General features: G+C 47.9%; 1 protein-coding gene across 1 annotated transcript; it reads left to right on the top strand.

Moving 5' to 3' along the window:
- The first annotated feature begins 1209 nt into the window (after positions 1 to 1209).
- Positions 1210 to 22409, top strand: Ffar4 (free fatty acid receptor 4). Its single transcript, XM_004653218.2, has 3 exons — positions 1210 to 1782; positions 14471 to 14599; positions 21527 to 22409. Exons 1-3 carry the CDS (start codon positions 1210 to 1212, stop codon positions 21914 to 21916), a joined length of 1092 nt encoding a protein of 363 aa, XP_004653275.2. The 3' UTR covers positions 21917 to 22409.

The raw sequence follows: 22409 nt of genomic DNA, 5'->3' as shown, positions 1-22409 counted from the left end.
ACTTCCTTTATTCCAATCATTTCCACAGTGCCAGAAATCCACCTGGCTCCTCTTCTCAACTGGAAGCTAGTCAAGGATCAAGCCCCTCCTACGGACATCCAACCTGCTCATGTTGGTAGGCACATTGTGAACTGAGGCTCAGCTGAATGACAGAGATCAGCCGATATGAATGTACCCCTTCCCAGACAGCCTCAGATGGGCACACGCAACCCTTCATCAACTCGAAACAGAATGGGCAAACAAGAGGGAACGGGGAGTATGGCAAAAGAGAGAGGGGGCGCGGTCGTGGGTGGTGGGCCGGTTTAGGGCAGTGCTATCTGGTTGTGGAGCCACAAGCATACCTTTACCCTCTAATGGCCTCATTTACTGGAAGGGGAACTTAGACAGTGGTGGTGTGGTGGAAGTTTGAGGGGCAGGAGCAGGTGACCTGGCTTGGATTACTCACCAAAGGCCACTGTAGACAAGACAAGACTTGCTGGGTCTGTTTCTGCCTCTGAAACAAAACTGAGTTGCTGGGTGCAAGGAGCTCAGCACATTGAGGGCCTGGGGCCCATTCCCGCCTGGCTGTGTGCCTCCTCCCGCGCACATGGTAGGCACCAGGCTTACCAGTGTCTATTTTCCCAGCCCCGTGTACAAGGCAGTGTTAATTTTTTTTATTTTATAGACGAAAAAACTAGTGCAGAGAGAAATGATTTCACCCACAGCCATGCTATTCAACACAGATAAAATTAAAAATTCCACTCTTCGAACAAATCATTGCTTTGTGATCTACCTCCAACCAGTGGGGTTTCTAGAGTGAAACAATTTGCAAAAGTCTTAGTTCTACTTGGTGGGAAAACAGCCTCCAACAGGGTCCACCGAAGGAAGACGAAGGAGGTTGCAGAGTGTGTGGGTGCCTGGTGACCCCAAGATTCTCTAGATGGGTCTTCCTGGCTTGTTGCAAACCCAACTGCCTCAGGGCCTGAGGCCTCCTCCGCCTGGGTCGCCACCCGCCTCCTCCAAGGCCAGTTGGGATGTTTGCAAGCGGCATTGCCTGCCTGGCACTTCCTCGTTCCCCAGCGCCCTGGACGCCCTGGCGGCTCCTCGGGCTGGAGGAGGCCAGAGGGGAGGTGTCGCAACCGCTCCCCTCCCTCTTTCCCCGCCTTGGCACTCAGTCGCCTCCCAGATGAGCGCTGTCGCAGACCGCCGCTGGCGTCGGGGGCTCCGGGCATGTCCCCGGAGTGCGCGCAGACGGCCGCCGCCGCCGCCGGCCCCGCGCGCAGCCTGGAGCCCAGCAACCGCACCCGCTTCCCCTTCTTCTCGGACGTCAAGGGCGAGCACCGGCTGGCGCTGAGCGCCGTGGAGACGCTCGCGCTGGGGCTCATCTTTGCCGTGTCACTGCTGGGCAACCTGTGCGCCTTGGTGCTGGTGGCGCGCCGACGGCGCCGGGGCGCCACCGCCAGCCTGGTGCTCAACCTCTTCTGCGCCGACCTGGTGTTCGCCAGCGCCATCCCCCTGGTGCTCGTGGTGCGCTGGACCGAAGCCTGGGTGCTGGGCTCCGTCGCCTGCCACCTGCTCTTCTACGTGATGACCCTGAGCGGCAGCGTCACCATCCTCACGCTGGCCGCGGTCAGCCTGGAGCGCATGGTGTGCATCGTCCGCCTGCAGCGCGGCGCGGCGGGCCCGGGCCGGAGGCTGCAGGCCTCGCTGCTGGCCTTCATCTGGGGCTACTCGGCGCTCGCCGCGCTGCCGCTCTACACCTTCTTCCACGTGCTCCCGCAGCCGCTGCCCGGCGGCGACCAGGTGAGAGCCCGCCGGGCCGCGGGGACTGCCGGGCGGCACGGGGCTAGGGTGATGGTGGGGCTGACGGCGGCCGACCTGCAGAGGTCATTTGTCGCCTCAAAGCCTTGAGTGGAACCCGGTGCCCTGCGCTGTGAAGTTTCTTGCAAGGGCGTCCAGAACCCACCTGGCTAATCACGTTATCCAGACTTCTGCTTTTTTTTTTTTTTTTTTTTTTGGCCTGGTGTTCGTTACAGGACTGTCATCGTCTCACTTGCTTTGCAAATGAGGAGACTGAGATACACGGAGTAACTCTGCTGGAGGAGGAGTTGGGCCCCTAAAAACACATATCCGTGGTGGGTTGACGGTCCTGCTGTGAAAGCCTGCAAGCAGACAGGTGCAGAGGACAGAGCACTGGCTAGCCAGGGAATTCCCAGACCAGAGGCTGCCGTGAGAGGCTGTGACTTCCCCTTCTGGGTGCTCAGGTTTGCCAGCTCCACAGCAGAAGGCCTAGGCTAGGCCACAGCATCTCACCCTGGCAGCCTCTGATGAGGGATCTTTGTAAATCTCAGAAGCTGGGCAAAAGAGCTTTGAGGCGGGCAGTACTCCGACAGCTGATAAGGGAGCCATGGAGAGGCCCATGGTCTCAAACAGCTTCTCCAAACGGTGCAACGTCAGCTCTGTTCACTTCAAATCCTCACGGCTGTGCTGCTGCCCAGGCCGTGGGCTGCTGGGTGCGCTGGCACAGAGATTCCCAGGAGATGCCACACAGGGCAAGTGGTGGGGCAGCACTGAGGTGACAGGTCTGGTCCTCTCCTCCGTGAGTTTCACAATGGAAAAGGTCTGTGCTTGTGACCTTGAGGCGCTAGTCAAATTGTCAGCTTTCAAGTGTGTTTGACAGAGGCTGGCTTTTCCCACTTCTCTACAGAAGTCATTGGCTTTCTAGGGATGAGACGTGAATTCTCACCCTCAGCTCTAGGAGGGAGAGTGGGGTGTTTGGAGCAGTCCCTGGATGAACAAGAACCACAGTGCTCAAGAGAGGGCCTGTAAGTGAAGCCCCCCCCCCCCACATTGGATTTGTGACCCTCTGGTGTCTGGGCACAGAGGAAGTTTCTCTGGGGGACAGAGGTTTCCCAGATCATCACCTGGGCCTTTCATTAGGGGGAAAGGATGGAGGTTACATTCTGGGCAAGCCATATCTCCTGTTTCTAGTAGCTCATTTCTGTTTTGTTTTTCTCTAGTAGCTTATTTCTTTATTACTACTATTTTATTTTTTATTGTTTTTATTGACAACTTCCATAATTGTAAACAATATTCCATGGTAATTCCCTCCCTCCCCCTACTTTCCCCCTTTGAAACTCCACTCTCCATCATACCCCTCTCCCCTTTCAATCAGTCTCTCTTTTATTTTGATGTCACCATCTTTTCCTCCTTTTATGATGGTATTGTGTAGATAGTGTCAGGTTAGCTTATTTCTTATGTGGGATACATTTTGGGGTGTTGGTTTGATTATGGCTTTGAATGACTAGTGAGCAGAAACATATCAAGCCTGTGGAAATTGATCAGAGTACAGGAGAGTCTGTGGTCATGTCACCTCAGGTGGGTCCAGGAGAGTACGGGTCAGCTGTATGGGGGGGACTCTTTCCCTGGGGAGACCAAGGACTGTAGCTCAGGCCAAGCTTGTCCTCAGGTCAAATATGCATGAGTTTGAGCCATATGGATAGATAAAGCCCAGGCTTAGTTGCACATGAAAGGGATCAGCTAGGAGATAGGTTCTGCCACCATGATTTTGAAGTTATTCTCTCACTGAGCTACATAGAGTATTGCTGTATTTTTAACAGACCTTGGGTGATTTCTCCTCATTTTTTTCTTCACAGATGACAAATGAGGTTCAGGGAATCAAGACCATATAGAATATACCTTAAATTTCCATATGTGATTTTTTTTTTCTTTTTTGATTTTTTGAGGTAGGGTCTCACTCTAGCCCAGGCTGACCTGGAATTCACTATGTAGTCTCAAGGTGGCCTCGAACTCACAGCGATCCTCCTACCTCTGCCTCCCGAGTGCTGGGAGTAAAGGCGTGCGCCACCACGCCCGGCTCCCATATGTGATTTTTATACTGTGCCTTTTATACTTCTTTTGGGTGTCATTCGATTTAACTGATATTTAAATAACACTAAAAAATCTTTGCTTCCCCAAGCCAAAACTGTGGGCTAGCATGGGCACGTGCTGGTGATAGCCCTTGGGGGCCTTGCACATGTGTGTTGGCCACTTTGTACTCAGCTCTGGCAGAGGATATGTGTAGTTGGGGCCCCTCACTGCATTTCCAGAACGTTGCCACGGGTGCTTCTGTAGAGATCTGTCCTGCTGCGGTGCCTGGCACACTGGCCCTTCTTGTTTTTTTTCTTATTTGTTTGTTCATTTTTATTTTTTTTTTTTGAGAGTGACGGGGGGGGGGGGGGGGGGGGGGGGGAGCAGATAGACAGAGAATGGGCGCGCCAGGGCTTCCAGCCGCTGCAAACAAACTCCAAATAAGTGCGCCCCCTTGTGCATCTGGCTAACGTGGGTCTTGGGGGATTGAGCCTCGAACCGGGGTCCTTAGGCTTCACAGGCAAGCGCTTAACTGCTAAGCCATCTCTCCAGCTCTGGCCCTTCTTGTTTTAATGGTGCAACAATGTCTTGTTTCTAAGGGCCCTTGGACTGGCATTTGGGCAGAGCCTCTGGGAAAGAATGGATGAAACTGTGCTTTAGAAGGTGGGGCAGGTGAGTTAGTTACCTGTAGGAGCCCTAGTCAGCAAAGTTAGTAGACAGACTTGGAATAGGGGAGCCATCCTACCCCTTCCAATATCCCTCCTTCTCTCTGCTTTATCCTGTCTTATCTGAGCTTTCACTTTCCACTTTTTTTTTTTTTTTTTGGTGGGGGGCAAGCACAACAGACCCTTTTTTATGTGAGAGAGCAAGAGAGAGAGAGAGAGAAAGAAAGAAAGAGAGAGAAAGAGTCGGTACATGCCAGGGCCTTCAGCCACTGTAACCTAACTCTAGACATGAGCCACCTCGTGAGCTTGTGTCACCTTGTGCGTCTGGCTTATGTGGGACCTGGAGAGTAGAACATGGTCCTTAGGCTTCACAGGCAAATGCCTTAATCACTAAGCCATCTCTCCAGCCCTCCACTGTTTTAGTTACCTGTGGCTAATGGACAAGTGAGGTCAGACAAATTAAATGAAAATTCCAGAAATTTTCAGAAATTCCTAAGTTTTAAGTCACTTATATTTTTTGTCACTTTTATTTTTGTTGTTATAATTTATTGTAGTTTGTGGATAATATCTTGTGGTACCTAATTTATAAGTTAAACTTTTTCCTAGGGATATATGTATAGAAAAAACATATATAGTTTAGTTTCACCTCTGGTTTCTAGCATCTACTAAAAGCTTGGAACATATGCCCTCTTGAGAATAAGTGGAGGGGGCATGATATGATGTGCTTTCTGTATTCATGCCAAAGAGGCAAAAAGAGGAAACTCTTCAGTTCCCCAAGGGTTGTTGTTACCTGAGTTTTTGGGAAGCATCCCATTTTATAACTCAGCCATTGAAGAAAAACAATGAAAAGAATAAGTTGGGAGGCAGGTTTAAAAAAAGTGATGAGACAGAGGAGGAGAGAATATGTGGCCACTGAACAAGGAAAATGTCAGAGAAGGATCTAGTCTAGACTAGGGCTAGCCTAACTTTTAAAATTTGCAAAGACTGGGTGTACTAGCTCATGCCTATAATCTCAGCCCTGAGGATGGAGAATTTCTGTGAGTTCAAGGTTCTGTGGTGAGTTCCAGGCCAGTCTGGACTAGAGGGTGAGACTTTGTGTGAAATAAATAAAGGAAGAAATAAAGAATGAAAGAAAGAAAAAAGAAAGAATGAAAATGCTTTTTCCCTCAGTCCTTAGATGAGTAACTTTCTGTTTTTAGCTCTTACTTGTCCTTTCAAAGTGGGATGCTAAAAATGGAAGTTTTGAATGGTGGATATGTACTGACAGACCCAACTACGTCCAGATTCACATGGCTCTCTTCCCTCAAGGAGCTCTGGCTTGGAAACGGTGCCCTCTTAGAACTTCCTACTCTCGTGAGCTCCATTAAAGTGGGAACCTGGGGACTTTCATGCATTTGGGGCCAGGGTAGCCAGGCTCTAAAGCTGCACAGGAGGGGAGATGGGACGATACACATGCTAGTAATGCTAGACAGTTGGTGTTCAAGTGTGGGCTGAGTTGAGCATTCGGGAGTGGTAGGAGCCTCTCTCCACTACGCTTGCCTTGTTTACAGTTGGGGCTGAGAACAGTATCAACTACACTGGATTACCATGGGGACTTGAGTTGAGAAATGGGTCAACACCTGGCACATGTACAGTTAAGTGCTCAAGAATTGCTAGCTATTATTAGATTCTTTATCTTTGGGCATAAACATTTTAAACATTCTTCAAACAGGGTACTTCTTTAGATTGCTATAAAATAATCGGCTGCCATTTTAAGAGGATAGACACTTCTTAGCAACGCTGACATCTCAGCCAAGGTCAGCTCAGTCTGTTCCAACAGGATGCCTGCCTTTGTGTGCCGTGGCTCTGGCTGGGTGGTGAACCACACCGGCAGCGGGGAAAGACCATTTCCTTTGGCTAGAATGTGCTGTTCATTCATTTCACAAACATTTGCTGAGAGTCCTTCCCCTCTCGCCCCTCCATAAGCCCCAGAAAATCACCTCTGAGGTTGGTTTAATGAGTGTGCAGCTGGTCCCAGAGCCTGGCCCAGTTCTTTAGTCTGGCGCAGTACGTGGTTCAGAAACCCCACCAGTAGCTGTTCTCATGTTTATTCTCTGAAAAAGGAAATGACCTAGGTCACCACTGGCGAAGGATGGCTTCAGAATGTAGCCTGACCCTGTCTGGTTTCTCTGGGTATCATCTCCCTTTAGTCTACTTCCTAAGGGCATTTGGTTCATCGTTTGCTGGCAGTATTGTTAGATGGAGTATGGAGAATACCTTTCTCAGACTATCATGGCTGGGCATGGTGGCCCGTGCTTCCAATTAGTAGCTGAGACAGAAGGATCACAAAACCAAGGCCTAGCTGGGTGTGGTGGTGCATGCCTTTAATCCCAGCACTCGGGACGCAGAGGTAGGAGGATCACTGCGAGTTCGAGGCCACCCTGAGACTGCATAGTGAATTCCAGGGCAGCCTGGACTAGAGTAAAACCCTACCTTGAACCTCCCCCCGCAAAAAAAGCAAGTCCTGACTGTGCCATTTAGTGAATTTGAGGCTAGCCTCACCATCTGTCTTTTTTTTTTTTTTAAGGAATTGACATTGAAGATGTAGCTCACTTGGCAGAGTACTTGCCTAGCATGCATGGAGCCTAAGGTTTGATTCCCAGCACTTTATAAACCAGGCATAGTGGCACAGGCCTGTAATCCCAATAATCAGGAAGTAGAGAGGCATGAGGATCAAAAGATCCAGCTCATCTGCAGTTACATAGGGAGTCTGGATTACATGAGATCCTCTAAGGGGGAGGGGAGAAGATAGACAAAAGAGCAGCTATCCAACAATGCTTATTCATTCCTTTAAACAACCTTGAGGTCTTCCATTTTTTCTAATTTTTGAGTTTGACTGGGTCAGAGGAAACGTTTTTCTCGGGGTTCCCTGGACTGCCCCAGGAAGGATCATTAGAGATGCAGAAGGACAGAGTGCTGGACTTAGACAACATTTGCTAATAAGTCTGGCAGAGTGGGGAAGGATCCACACTTGAGCAGAGCGGAGCCTGTGGACAGATGTCCCCACATACTGGAGCGTCTCAGAAAACTCCATCATTAGTGGTTTTGCACCAAGGGCCCAGTGTATGCCGGGCACCATTCTAGGAGTTGGGCCTCTGCCTCAAATAAGTCTGGGTTAGTCCCTGCCCTTGGCAGCACTCTTCAGTGGAGGCCCTGGGAGAAGCCAGGTGGTGAGTGGAGAGGTTCAGAAGGTAGTGGAAAGGGTTCTTCGGGGTGCTGGAGATCTACCAAGGCTGGTGGAAGACAAGTGTCTGGCTGTGAACATGAGAGGGTCAGAAGTCATTACAGGCAGAGGAAACAGGCAAAGGGGGTACCCTGGTGCACTTGGTGAGAGCGAGATAGGCACCCGGGAGAAGGAAGCCAGTTTGAATGATAGGGGCTGAGGTGTGATAGTTGTTACGGGAACCTCAGGGAACTAAAGGTTCCATCCAGGGCAGAGAAAGCAACAGAGTGAACCCACCCCGAAGGTTTCTGGTGGCTCGGAGAATGCTGGCTGCTCCTTGAAGAGTGGCGGGGCCATTTTGGGGGAGGAGTGGTCAAAACTTCACAAGCTGTGAGGCCTTTGCAAGAGCTCCCCTGGGGTGAGTCTAGGGTTGGGGAAAGCACCAGGCAGAAGAGTGGACTGGATTATCCTCTGCCAGAAGAAGCTACAGAGTGCTGGGACGATAGCTTAGTGGTGGAGTGTTTGTCTAGCATGTGTGAGGCCCTTGGTTTAATCCCTGGTACCATACACAAAGCAGCCGGGTGTGGTGGTGCATGCCTTTAATACCAGCACTTGGGAGGCAGAGGTAGGTGGATTGCTCCTGGTCCTGAGCCCTGAACTCCACCTCTCCCTACTGAAACCCCACTCCACTATCCTCCCAGGTACCCCTGGAATCCACAACCCCTGTGGATGCAACTCTCCTGGCCTCCCTTTTGGTTCCAGTCCGGTCGCGCAGTTTCCTCAAGCTTCCCTCCCTCCCTGACGGCACCCCAGCTTCCTAGAGGGCAAGGTCAGAGCCTTGCTCTTCGCAACTGTGGACTCACAAGGGCACAGCCACTTTGCCCAGAGAATAAATAAACCAGGAAATTTAGGAATACTTGCTGATGCTGCAGGTTCCTTCTCCAGACCCCAGTAACTGGGCAGACCTAGCACTGGTGCTTTTCAAATTTGTCATAAAATCAAAACACCTCAAGTGTCCAGAAGGAGTGCAGTGAATATAGTAACTCTTATGTTCCCACGTGCCAGGCTAGACACACGCCCACCTCCTCTGCAAGTTATGTCTTGTGGGAGAAGACCTAGACTCAAATGACTGTGAGAGCTAGCTCAGTGGGTGAAGTGCTTACTGAATCACTCTGGGTACCTGAGTTGGGATTCCCAGACCCCATGTAGAAGCCAGAAGCTGGAGTAGGCTTTTTCTTTTTTTAAATTGACATACCACTACTGTAAAATGCCTCTCAAGGAGCATATCAGTCTATCGCTTTGGCCAGTCGCACCGATTCTGAGCTCAGGTGGGGCGTTGTGCATCTGGAGTGAGAGCCACACATCAGAAGGCGGGGGACATGTTCTTCCTTCCGTGGTGGGATCTGGAAAGCTTCCCGGGGTGGATGCACTGTCTCTGCTGGCTAGGTTTGCTCAGCAGTCATAGTGATGTGTGTTTTGTGTTATTTATTTATTTTTAAATTTTTTATCTTTTCACAATTTTTATTAACATTTTCCATGATTATAAAAAATATCCCATGGTAATACCCTTCCCCCCCCACCTTCCCCTTTGAAATTCCATTCTCCATCATATTACCTCCCCACCTCAATCATTCTACTTACATATATACAATACCAACCTACTAAGTACCCTCCTCCCTTCCTTTCTCTTCCCTTTATATCTCCTTTTTAATTTACTGGCCTCTGCTACTAAGTATTTTCCTTCTCACACAGAAGCCCAATCATCTGTAGCTAGGGTCCACATATGAGAGAGAACATGTGGTGCTTGGCTTTCAGGGCCTGGGTTACCTCACTTAGTATAATACTTTCCAGGTCCATCCGTTTTTCTGCAAATTTCATAACTTCATTTTTCTTTACCACTGAGTAGAACTACTTTGTATAAATGTGCCACATCTTCATTATCCACTCATCAGTTGAGGGACATCTAGGCTGGTTCCATTTCCCAGCTATTATAAATTGAGCAGCAATAAACATGGTTGAGCACAGACTTCTAAGGAAATGAGATGAGTCCTTAGGTATATGCCTAGGAGTGCTATAGCTGGGTCATATGGTAGATCAATCTTTAGCTGTTTTAGGAACCTCCACACTGTTTTCCACAATGGCTGGACCAGACTGCATTCCCACCATCAGTGTAGAAAGGTTCCTCTTTTTCCACATCCCCGCCAACATTTATGATCCTTTGTTTTCATGATGGTGGCCAATCTGACAGGAGTGAGATGGAATCTCAATGTAGTTTTAATCTGCATTTCCCTGATGAGACGTAGAACATTTCTTTAGATGCTTATATGCCATTCGTATTTCTTCCTTTGAGAACTCTCTATTTAGCTCCATAGCCCATGTTTTGATTGGCTTATTTGATTCCTTATTATTTAACTTTTTGAGTTCTTTGTATATCCTAGATATTAATCCTTTATCAGATATATAGCTGGCGAAGATTTTTTCCCATTCTGTAGGTTGCCTCTTTGCTTTTTTCACTATGTCCTTTGCAGTGCAAAATCTTTGTAATTTCATGAGGTCCCAGTGATTAATCTGTGGTTTTATTGCCTGAGCAATTGGGGTTGTATTCAGAAAGTCTGCCAAGACCAATATGTTGAAGGGTTTCCCCTACTTTTTCCTCTAGCAGTTTCAGAGTTTCAGGTCTGATGTTAAGGTCTTTAATCCATTTGGACTTAATTCTTGTGCATGGAGAGAGAAGAATCTATTTTCATCCTTCTACAGATATATATCCAGTTTTCCCAACACCATTTGCTGAAGAGGCTATCTTTTCTCCAATGAGTATTTTTGGCATTTTTTTTTCGAATATCAGGTGGCTATAGCTACCTGGACTTACATCTGGGTTCTCTATTCTGCTCAGCAGTCATAGTGATGTGTGTTTTGTGTTTTAACCACCATCTTTCCTGAAAGGAAACTTTGACCACTGTTTTCTTTTTTTCCTTTTATCAATAAAAGGTACATTATAAAAATTTGGAAAAATTCAGACAACTAAGGGAAAGAAACAAGAGAATGTAATGGAATATATGCCATGAAAGTAGCAGGCGGAACTGCTTGCAGAGAGGAAGGGGACAGCAAAAGGAGCAGAAGGGAGGTGGGAAAGGACAGTGGAGGCATGATACCAACACAGTACACTAATAGTACACATGAAAATGCCACAATGAAACCATTTCTTTGTATGCTGTATGCTTTGTATGTAACCAAGAGATTAAGTTTAGGAAAAAAAAGTCTCACATGAGCCAAAAGAATGAAAATCACTTACAGTCCTATCGAGAAGCAGACACTCACAGCTGTCTGAAATGTACCCTTCTAGTCTTTTCTGTGTATGCACGTGTGTGCAGATGTATGTACATATTTGTTTATACTCATTCATATATGCATATGCTCTCCTCAACAGGCTAGGATTATAAAGTATAAATTAAGTTAGAAATGGGGAGAAATTCTCCAAGATAATGCCTTTACTCACAAACGGACATATGTGTGCCATGGTGGTTGAATCAAGGAGAGGACAAAATGAGAAGGATTACATAAATTATTTTGAAATAATCCTTGGCTGCAGGGTCATTCTGAGGCTGGCCAGGCAGTATTTTTTGTTGTTGTACCCTTTGTGTAAAGTTGTTGTACTAATTACTTTTTGTGTCATTGTGACCAAAAGTCACAACTTAAGGGAGGATGGGTTGATTTGGGCTTAGAGTTTCAGATTTCAGCCCCATCGAGGGGAGAGTGTGGGGGCAGAGCACCTCACATCTTGATGGCCAGGAAGCAGAGAAGGAGAACGCATGTGCATCTTCCTGATTTCCTACCTATTCCATACAGACCCTAGCCAGCAGGGTGGGTGGGTCTTTCTCCATTAGTCCATCCTTGTTGGAAACTCCCTCACAGATACGCCCAGAGGTTTTGTATTTCACTTAGCTCTTAGGTACTTCTCAGTCCCACCTAGTTGAAAATCAAGATTAGCCACCTGTTTGCATTTCTGGCAGTCTTTGAGATAATTCGAGTGGCCAGGCATTTGCACATGAGCTCCCCTACTTCATAATCTCCTGGCTTGCTTTACTTCATTTAGTTGTTCATTTGTTTGTTTGTTTCTTTTTTTTTTTGTTTTGTTTTTTGAGGTAGGGTCTCACTCTAGTCCAGGCCAACTTGGAACTCACTGTGGAGTCTCAGGGTGGCCTTGAACTCATGGCGATCCACCTACCTCTGCCTCCTGAGTGCTGGGATTAAAGGCATGTGCCACCACACCTGGCCATTAGTCTATTTCTATGAGGAGTGGCACAAGAAATTCCATTTTGGTTCTTGTAACTCACACAGACATATGATTTAGGAACCTGATTTTTTTTTTTTTTGTCCTTTATATAGGGAAAAAAATCTTGCCCTACCATAATGTATTTTCCTATAAGATATTGTTGAGCCTAGAGACCCTGGCCCATGATTTGGAAAAGGCATTTTAGAGTGGTGGTCTCAGGGGTTTTAAGAAAGGGGTTTGACATCACTGTTTTCTACTCTTTCTATACATTTTTAAATATAGTTATTTATTTGAGAGAGGGAGAGAGGAAGAGGGAGAGAGAGAATGGGTGTGCCAAGGCCTCCCAGCCACTTCACACTAACTCCAGACACACGTGCCACCTTGCATATATGGATTATGCGGGTCCTGGGGAATTGAACCTGGGTCCTTTGCCTTTTCAGGCAAGTGCCTTAACTGCTAAGCCATCTGCCCAGCCCTCTTTCTATACATTTTTCACATTATGAGTATCAGAAATTGAGGCCAAATCCCATCTAGGTCTGGAATCCCTTTTTCTCTGGTTGGGACTTCAGCATATCTGCCCACTCCTGCTGTCACCGATGTGCTGAAGTGAGGGGCCTGCGGTGGCCACAGGTCTGAGTACAAAGCACAAGTTCTGTGAATCGTGCAAGCAGCAGTAACATGACTCAGTACTCAAAAGAGACACAGTTTCCAAACCAAAATGCGAAGCAAGTGAACAAACTTTCTCTGGTCAGTTGTGGATGGTGAGAGCAGAGGACCGTATTTTTAGAATGCCTCATCCACTGGTGAACTATCTAGCAAGACAGACAGGGAAGCACCAATCTTGCCTCCCTTTTCAAGGTACAGCTATGACTCTACTGCTTTTTGTTTTGTTTATTTAATTATTTTTTTTGAGACAGAGTCTCACTATGTGGGCAAGGATAGACTCATAAGTGCTGGGATTACAGGTATACACCCAACACCTGTCAAACATACCATCTTACTTTTCTTGCTTTAGAAAGTTTTCTTGGTAGATCCTTAGAAGTTCCTTGTAACCACATAGCTTTGAGGGAAAAATATTGTCATTAAAGTCAATTGCACCTTTAGTGTTTTAGACTTGGTTTTGAAGGAGGTTTCTAAGCCTTAAGTTCCTATTCTGTGAAAGAGGAAAATAATGCATATTGCAATGAGGGAGTGTTAAATGAGATAATGTATGTAGTGATTCCTGGTGCACAGGAACTGTTTCATGAATATTAGATGCTGCTATTTTCTGCTAACACTGAATAGGGAAATGAGTAGCTATATTTTAAGTTTGTCCAACTATGATTCATGATGGAAAATGTTTTAAAAAGTTATTTGTTCTTCCTTAGTAGATAGCATTCAATAACTATTGACCAAATTCATGGTAAACAAATGCTGCTATGGTTCAGATGCCTAGTGCCTCAAAAATCAATTTGCTCTTAAAAATATATTCAACATGTTTAAAAATGGTTAGGGTAAATTGTTTTCTAAATTTCTTTATTCTTATGATCAACTAGACACAGAAAGTTTGTGGGAGGGGATGATACAGATATATTCTATTTTCTATAACATTTAGTTTCAGAAATAGAACTCTCACGGTTTAGTAAGGCCCTCTCATGTTGCAGGCTTTGAGCTCCTGTCAAACATTTGAAGTCAATACAGCACAGTGATGGTGACATGGCCACAACTTCTCATGCTCTAGAGGTTTGCTTTGAGGCTCAGGTTATGTTCCTGAGGGAGAAGGATACAAGGTCAGCAGCTCCCAAGTCTGGGCACCATACTGTCTTCTTAGACAAGGCATGGTTTGATCCTTTGAGGATGACTGATACACGGTGTGTATTTGATGTTATTGTTTGGGGGCTTCTTCTGTTTATTTTTTTCTTTTCCTGGGACAGTCTCCCTGGGCTTGCTAGGTTGGTCTCAAACTCCTGGGTGCAAGAAATTCTCCTGTGTCCCAAGTAGCAGGACTACATGTATATGCCCGACCTGGACACACTTAGACACTTGAATAGCTCCAAATGAGCAGTACCCTAGCATAGACCCTGCTGCCTTTGGCAAAGCATGACTAGTCTCAGCACACTCATCCCTTCTAGTCTATGGGACCCTTCTGAGGCCAGTTTTCTCCTTTTTAAAGCAGAAGCTTGGAAGAGAAGGTTTGAACACTGCATGCCTGCGTAGAAAATCAAAAAGGCCCTCACTGGGAACTCCTTCACCTCTTACCAGCCTGTCCCCGAGGCTCCCTGGAGAAAGGAAGTAAAAATGCTCACCCTAGGGGTCTAACGCAGGTGCTTTTCAAGAGAAGATATGATGGGTAGTGGGGAGGAAGGGATTCTGGGGTTCACTTTGACACCACTGTGTAACGACATTGTAATGGTGTCAGACATCTCCCAACCAAGACTGAGCTAAAGGTCCAACAAGACATCAACATTTAAGTGTTGTTCTTTCTTCCCCTTTTGTAACCAGGAAATTCCAGTTTGCACATTGGTTTGGCCCAGCATTGCAGGAGAAATCGCATGGGATGTGTCTTTTGTTACTTTGAACTTCCTGGTGCCAGGACTGGTCATTGTGATCAGTTACTCCAAAATTTTACAGGTATGTTTGTTTCCAATGCTACCAGTGAAAATCACTACACCAGGGCATTTCTCGTAGAATCTTAGAATGTCTGGGTCACAGGATACTTCAGAGGTAACAACAGTCCAATTCTGATTCACTGACCAGATTTATCCCCTCTTGCAACACTGAGAAATGAGAATTTCTATTTGTTTGTTTTCTTAATTTAATTTAATTAATTCATTTGATAGAGAAAGAAGCAGGTACAGAGAAAGAGAGAGAAGGGGCACACCAGGGCCTTCAGCCACTGCAAACGAATTCCAGACACATGTGACACCTTGTGCCTCTGGCTTTACGTGGGATCTGGGGAATCAAACCTGGGTTCGTAGGCTTCACAGGCAAGCACCTTAACTGCTAAGCCATCCCCCCAGCCCCTGTTTTCTTTTTTGCTTTTCTTCTAATTGGTATGCATTTATAAATCTTTTTTAAACTCATCATTAAACCAGTACAATTAGAAAAAAACAAAACAAAACTGGATTGAAAACAGGCCCAGGCTGTATGACACAGAAACTGAAAATCCACTCTGTGTATAACAGTGTCATATGTTCTGTGTGTGTTCACGCTTGATAAGCCACATTAAATTATAGGTTAAATGGTCAAAAGGCTATGGGTATTGTTCATTATTCTTTTCAGACCATGTTATACACTTGACAACTTCCTTTTCTGACTCCACACCCTATCACAATATCTTTCTGTATCAGTTCCTCTATCTTATCTTGTTACTCCTAAGAGCTGCATGACCTTCGTCATCCCGACACAATGTAATCATTTTATGGACTTTTGGGTCCTGTCCACTGTTTCCCTGCAAACACAACAGTGATCGGCAATGTACGCTTTTCATATTTTTATGGAAGTGCCATATACCAATCGCAAAGCACACCCAGCTCTGCGTTCTGCTCACGATTGAGCGCCCTCATAAAATGGCTTCTGGATGGAGACTAGAAGCTGGCCAGAAGGGTTTCCTGTCACCTTGGGCCACTTCCCTCACCCTGGGAATGTCCATGCCAGCACTGTATGTCACAGGAAACGAAGGATGTCTATCTTCAAAGCAAACATATGCGGGGACAAAAACAAAACAAAACAAAAAAAGGGGTAGCCTCTGCTTCCTGCCTCTTAAGGCATCCCATTTTCATGGAAGGTGCCACCCAGCAAGCACAGGGACATGTAGTTATGCCCATTTTGGAGGGTCAACCTTGAAGCCTTTGAGGCTTCTTGAGGTGCGCCGTGGTTGAATTTTGGTTTTATAGCTTACACCTGGGCCATCCAGTACACAGGTGTGTTAAAGAGAAAAGGCCATGTTCACTCTCTGGCTCCTGTATGACCCTTTCTCCACAGCCAAATATCTGTGACCTCCTTATATTCTCAGATCAACACCCTTCTAGTCCCTGGTCCTATGGGAGACAGCACCTAAGTTACCTTGTAGGATCTTCCCACCAGATGACCAGTGGAGAATCCCCCCCCCCCCTCAGTCTGGGGTTTATTCAAGTGTGTGAGGCAAATTCAGGGTGGGAGTTAAAGCTTGCAATGATGGGCCTGGCATATTTCAGTGTTATAAAAGTGTGAGTTATTATCACTAAGTTAAAGAGAAAGAAGTAAAAGGAAAGGGAAGAGAAATATAGAATGAATTTTTAAACTTTGATTTAACATGTATTCATGTGGTATTTATCATGTACCAAGAAGTGATTCATTTAATCCTAAAAGAATTACAGAAGACCCAGGGATGTCTTGCAGTTCACCCAGGGTCACAGAACTTTCAAGTGTCAGCCTCAGGATTTAACCCTAAGGAGACTGGCGCTGAGACACCCACACTTCAACTTCTCAGACACTGAAGAGTCTGTTCTGTGAAACACGCTGGTGGGGCATGGAGGTGGGTCAGGAGTGTGCCAGTCACATTTTCTGCCTCGAAGGAACACAGTCCCATAGCCATAATGCTGTGATGAAAAGATGAAAGCACCTTATAAGCTGTTAACTCCTGCACAAACGGGAAGGATGAATGAAGGGTGTGAAGGAGCGGAGCAAGGGGCCCTGGAGATGGATTTAGAGACTTGGAAGGATCTTTTCAATTATCTGGCTTTGTATCCTGAAACTGCCTCTTGGGGCCAGTCCCTTGCACCCTCTGAGTCTCTGGTCCTTTACCTGCAAAATGGCAGTCTTAATTCCCTATGTGAGGTTGCTGCGGGTTGTGTCGGGGGCGTCTAGCATCTGCCCACACCCAGAGCTGATGAGTAAATCATGCCAGGTGGTATTTGTCAGGTAGGGCTGCTCTCCCCGTGCTTCCCTGTGAGCATGCTGGCTAGTGACATCATGGAGGTTTGCTAGAGAATAAACAGCAGTTCAAGGTTTGGAGCAAGAATACAGCCGGCGCTGGAGCCGCTGGCCTGGCCGGAGGAGTGACAGCATGTGAGCTGTGCCCCCCCCCCTCCCCAGTTAGAGCCCACTCCTGGGTTCTGCGCAGCTGGAGAAGGCTCTGGCCTGCCCCGTCGCTACGTGGGCCCCACTTCTGGACCTCCTCCTTCCCCAAACCGTCCCAATCTCACTGTCAAGACCAGGGCCCAGCTGGGGAAATTGGAGGAGGCCAGCAGAATTGAGGCCAGATTAAGGTCTTCCTTTCTCTTCGCCTCTAGGTGGCAGTGCACCGAGTGCCAATCCCTTGCATCTAAACCCAGTCTGATTGGGGACTGGCGCTCACGCTGGTCTGCATATTGCTGCCTGCCATTTCCTCCCCACAATCTCTCTTCCCTGGACGGCTGTGTGGGCCACTTCCCACTTCCTTTAGGTCCATCCTCAAAAAGATCTCCCTCCAGGCGTTCCCTGCGTCTCGCGAAGCTCTTACACCCCTTGCTGCTCCGTTCAGATGCATCATCGAGCTGCCCACAGACTGCCAGGCATCCACCGAACAGGCTGGCTCATTCGCCATAGGCGCTCACTGTCCACTTGAGGACGAGGGACGCAGGAGCCTTGGGTCACTGCTAGTGGTTCGCCCGGGCCTCTGTGCTTGGGCGGAGGGGAGTCCTACTAGTCATGAGACTAGGGCTCGAGATTGGGCCTCGCTACCGTAAAGCCTTTGGAAAAGGTGCGGAACGAATATGGGCCACAGTTTCCCCTAGTTCCCAACAGTCTCAGTCTATCGCCGAACAGAATAAAATGAACCAGGAGATGCTTACATGTAAGACTTTTAAAAAGTATTCTGCCCCACTAGATAAACCGGTTGTCACCCATTTCCCAGAAGGTCCATGGCATTTGCCCATCACTTGGTACTTGTGAGTTTGTAAGGGGAAGCAGTGGCCGGCTGGGTCTCAGAGCTTGCCCCTCCTCCCCTGCGGGTGGACCCGCCCAGACACCAGGTAACTTCTAGTCCGGGCTTTCTGCGTCACGAGCACAACTGCCCATCCCGCTGAGCATCGATGTTCATTATCTGTATTCACTGGAAGCAGCAGCACCGCCTCTCACCTCGGCTGGAGAAAGGCCTCTCTCACATCACCTTGTCGTCTTACTGTTCTAAAGCCAAGCCTTTAGGGCGCTCCCTAGCGTTCCAAGGGAGGATGGGTGTCAGAAAAGGTCAAGCAAGTGTGGGAAGTTCCCAGATAGATGGGCTTCTTCCCTGCCCCGCCTCAGAGCCTTTTCTCGCTGGTCTACTTTGGGGATGCCCAGCTCGGGAAGAAGACAGCTGGTATTTCCAAACTTGGCCACAGAACCCCCTTTTCTCCACAGTGCAGGTGTCTGGGCTGGTGTCCCCACCGTGCCCTCTTTGGGAAACCCTGCTCTGACACGCATGGGTGGTGCTGACCTGGACAAGGGTTCAGAGACAGCATCACCTCGTGCTTCTGTGCCTGCTGATTGCCTTTCCTGCTACTAATGTGCAGGACCGGGAACCAAATGCCTTTGCCCCGTTTTTCCCGCTTCCTCTTTCCATATGATTCAGACATGATTCAAACATTTCAGTGTTTTGCTTTTTTTTTTCTATTGACAAGTTTTAAAAATGTATTTTGTTTTTATTTATTTATCTGACAGAAAAAGATGGGGAAAGAGAGAGAATGAGAGAGAGCAAGAGAGAGAGAGAGAGAGAGAGAGAGGGAGAGGGAGAGAGGGAGAAAGGGAGAGAGAGGGAAAGAGAATGGGTGTGCCAGGGCCTCCAGCCACTGCAAATGAACTCCAGATGCGTGCACCCCCTTGTGCATCTGGCTAAAGTGGGTCCTGGAGAATTGAGCCTGGGTCCTTTGGCTTTGCAGGCAAATGCCTTAACAGCTAAGCCATCCCTTCAGCCTCTGAGATGCCCCTCTTATCTGATGATTCTAATTGGAATCTACCAAGGAAATCCCCAAAAGAAACCTAACCCCCTAGGGGCTCAACTTCCAGCAGCAGGACCCTGTTTCGCTGCAAGAATCTGTCGTGTGCTGTGAGGCGTGTGGCACAGCAGTGAGATGGGGAGAAAGCTCCCTACCCGCACACAGAACCTTCTCATCTCGAAGTATCTGTTGCAAAAAGGACTCTCAAAGGACAGAGAACACCCAGCAGCTAACCTGGATTAGCCGTTTTCATACACTTAGTGAGCCAGACTTTCCCGGGAACTGAGGAGGGGTGTAGATCCCTGTGTCCCCTGAGCTCTACAGAATTAGGTCTCGGGGTGAGCCCCACTAAACATTTGTGTTGTGTCACATGCCCCATGGCCAAGGACCACATTCCCATGAGTACTGTCCTCCCCCCTGACTGGCAGTATACCAGGTTGGAGAAGAGGATGGGCACCTCTTTGTGAGGCACACATCCCCCACTTAACCAGAAAGCTAGAGCAAGTCACCTAACCTCTCACAGCCTCATCTTATTTCCCAAAGCCAGACACCCCCAGGCACTCCCCCACAGAGGCTTGTTGGGAGGATCACAGTTCATTCTCTCCAGTTGACGGAGTGCTTCATGTCTCATGAAAGTGCATTCAGTATTCCTCAAAGCTGGAGACATTTGAAAGCCTGGGTAGATGTTGACTAGGCTTGACATCTAGTGTGCGAAGGGAAGCAAGGAAGGCTCCCCAGTGGATCCCGTGCCCCATTTTCTCCGGGCTCTAGAACATGTGGGGACCATCAGGAGGATGACACAGTAGTAGCTGTTTGTGCTATGAAAAGGCCTCTTATGCACTTGCCCATGGGTCAGCCCTTGTCCGTTGATAACAGTCACTGTCAGGCACAGGTTAGAGCTCTGGGCCACAGAGGGCTGGATCACGATGTCTGCTGAGGCCCACCTGCACAGCACAGAGCCAAGGGGCAGCAGTAAGTGCTGGGTCTGCTCCTGAGCCTCCTATGATATGGGCTCATATTAACTCCGCTTAGCTGGATTTCACTGATGGTTGCTGTCACCATTTATTATCTGCATAATGACTCTCAAGGAGTAACTTCAGTTTCCTGAAAATCAGTATGCTCACAGGAATAACAATGGTGCAAATGCACAGAGGAGTTGGGAAGATTAACTGGGACAATTGGTGAAATAAATGCCAGGCCCTGGCACACAGCTACCCCCAAGAAGGCTCAGTGGTCCTGACTGCTCTCACCCCAGCCCTCTGCTGGGAGTTTTACATAGGCAGAAATAGGTTCCATGGGTACCTGCTGTCCTTGTCTCTGTCATTCACAGGCAGCTCTGAATGTCCCGTGGAATGAGAAGCAATCACACAATTATCAAATTGTTAAACATCTGTGGCTTTAATTACAGACTTATAAGTATTTTAAGGTGGACATTTTAAGTCATTCTAACCTTGGAGTTAGACTTGCCTAAATTGTGAATGATGTTAATTACCTTCTGCTTACTTCTGCTTTCATGATACATGGCTCTTAGGGTAATGGGCTGAGCACAGAGCTGGCATTTGGCCAGTCTCCAGTCCACGCTTTCATAGAGAAGCAGGACCCAGGGCAGACCTAGCAATGGAGTTAGCGAGGAACACTGTGCAATCAGAACAATCCCACCAGCTTTCTTCCCTTGAGCCAGAGGTCAGAGGTCACAGGTAAGTATATGTCAGGTCCATAGTGCAGTGTCTGTCACATCTCAGGCGAGCAGTGTCCAGCCAGCTTCTACTCACCATCACAAGTTTCATCACTCCCCACCCCTCAGTAAATGATGAGGGACAGCCACATCTCCTTTCTGGTTGTGCCCAGAGAATGACTAGAACTAAGCAAAGGGCAGCCCAAGCACTGGACTCCTCCAAGCCACCTGGGGCTACTCACATAGACACTGACCACCTTGTGTCAGGATGCCAATTTTAATGGCATCCTCCTCACTTTATCTCATAGACTCAGCCTCTCGGGGCTTTTGCTACTAGAACACTTGCAGGGCTTCTATTTTCAAAGTGGTTTAGCTGAGCAATCCTTCAGAGGGCTGCTTCCTCACCTGAATGTTGGGAGACGGACGAGGCCCTAGCAACTCTTAAGTGTGATCCTCACACCAGCTGCAGTGTGGGCAACAGAATCAATCTCAAAGCTGGGGAGACAGAGGAGGCAATAAAGTGCCTGCCTTATAAGCATTAGGATGTGTGTTCAGTCCCTATAACCCACATCAAAATCCAAGTAGTCCTGGCCCCGAAAAAAGAGAGGAACTTAGTGGAGAGTCTGCTCTTCCTTCTGCCTGGTCATCCTGTCACTGCGTCTCCCGTGGCATCTCCCCAACTCCTGTAGAGGAAGGAAGGGGGCAACTGCCACTTCCACTATCACATCCCCAAGCAAACAAGGCTACAAACCAGTAAACTGCCCATCTGTGGGAGTCCAGGGAGACTGCAGCCCAGCCACACTGTGGAATGACTGCTGTGAGCAAGGTAGCAAGAACGAGGCGCCTCTCCCCTGTGACGATGGGAATACCCTTGATGGTGTTGTGCCAAGGAACAGGAAGCTGTACAAAAGCAATAAGATGCTCTCGTTCTGGTTGGCTTTCCCACAGATCACGAAGGCATCTAGGAAGAGGCTCACCATGAGCCTGGCCTACTCGGAGAACCACCAGGTCCGCGTATCCCAGCAGGACTACAGGCTCTTCCGCACCCTCTTCCTGCTCATGGTCTCCTTCTTCATCATGTGGAGTCCCATCATCATCACCATCCTGCTCATCTTAATCCAGAACTTCAAGCAGGACCTGGTCATCTGGCCATCCCTGTTCTTCTGGGTGGTCGCCTTTACATTCGCCAACTCAGCCCTGAACCCCATTCTCTACAACATGTCCCTCTTCAGGAATGAGTGGAGGAGAATTTTCTGCTGCTTTTTGCTCTCAGAAAAGGGAGCTATTTTTACAGACACGTCTATCAGGCGAAATGATTTGTCTGTTATTTCAAGCTAGCGAACCAAGCCAGATGAGCCACGCTGTGCCTCTGCAGGGAGTAAGGTCTGGGGACATAGTGCTTGTCTGAGTCAAGTGCTTGTCCTGCAAGTGTGAGGACCAGAGTTCGACTCCAAGTACCCAATGTAAAAATGCCAGGCATGGCAGCTCGCACCTGCAATTCCAGTGCTGGGAACGTGGAGACACGAAGGTCCTTGGAGTTCACTGGCCATCCACCCTAGCTTAATTGGCATTCTCCAGGCTGATGAGAGAGGAGACCCTGTCTCAAGAAGAAGTGGGTGACCTTCCTGAGCATAACACCTGAGGTTGTCCCCTGGCCTCCACCTGCACGTATGTGCATACACACCTGCACACATACATCCCCCCCCAGACGTGCGCACATGCACACACACACACAAAGTTAATTCCCAGGACTGCTCATGAGTGTACCTGCTTTAAGAAAATGCAACTTGGAACAGTACACATCGACAGCACCACCAAATTAAGGAATGAT

Source organism: Jaculus jaculus, chromosome 1, assembly GCF_020740685.1.
Source record: "Jaculus jaculus isolate mJacJac1 chromosome 1, mJacJac1.mat.Y.cur, whole genome shotgun sequence".
Taxonomy (NCBI): domain Eukaryota; kingdom Metazoa; phylum Chordata; class Mammalia; order Rodentia; family Dipodidae; genus Jaculus; species Jaculus jaculus.
This window is presented reverse-complemented; position numbering and strand designations above follow the sequence as displayed.

What these genes read in the sequence shown, in the direction of transcription:
- Ffar4 (XM_004653218.2), top strand. Translation starts at nt 1,210, where the DNA reads ATGTCCCCGGAGTGCGCGCAGACGGCCGCCGCCGCCGCCGGCCCCGCG. An exon ending in CGCTGCCCGGCGGCGACCAG is followed by an intron (nt 1,783 to 14,470) that starts GTGAGAGCCCGC and finishes TTTTGTAACCAG; the next exon opens with GAAATTCCAGTTTGCACATT. An exon ending in GTTACTCCAAAATTTTACAG is followed by an intron (nt 14,600 to 21,526) that starts GTATGTTTGTTT and finishes GCTTTCCCACAG; the next exon opens with ATCACGAAGGCATCTAGGAA.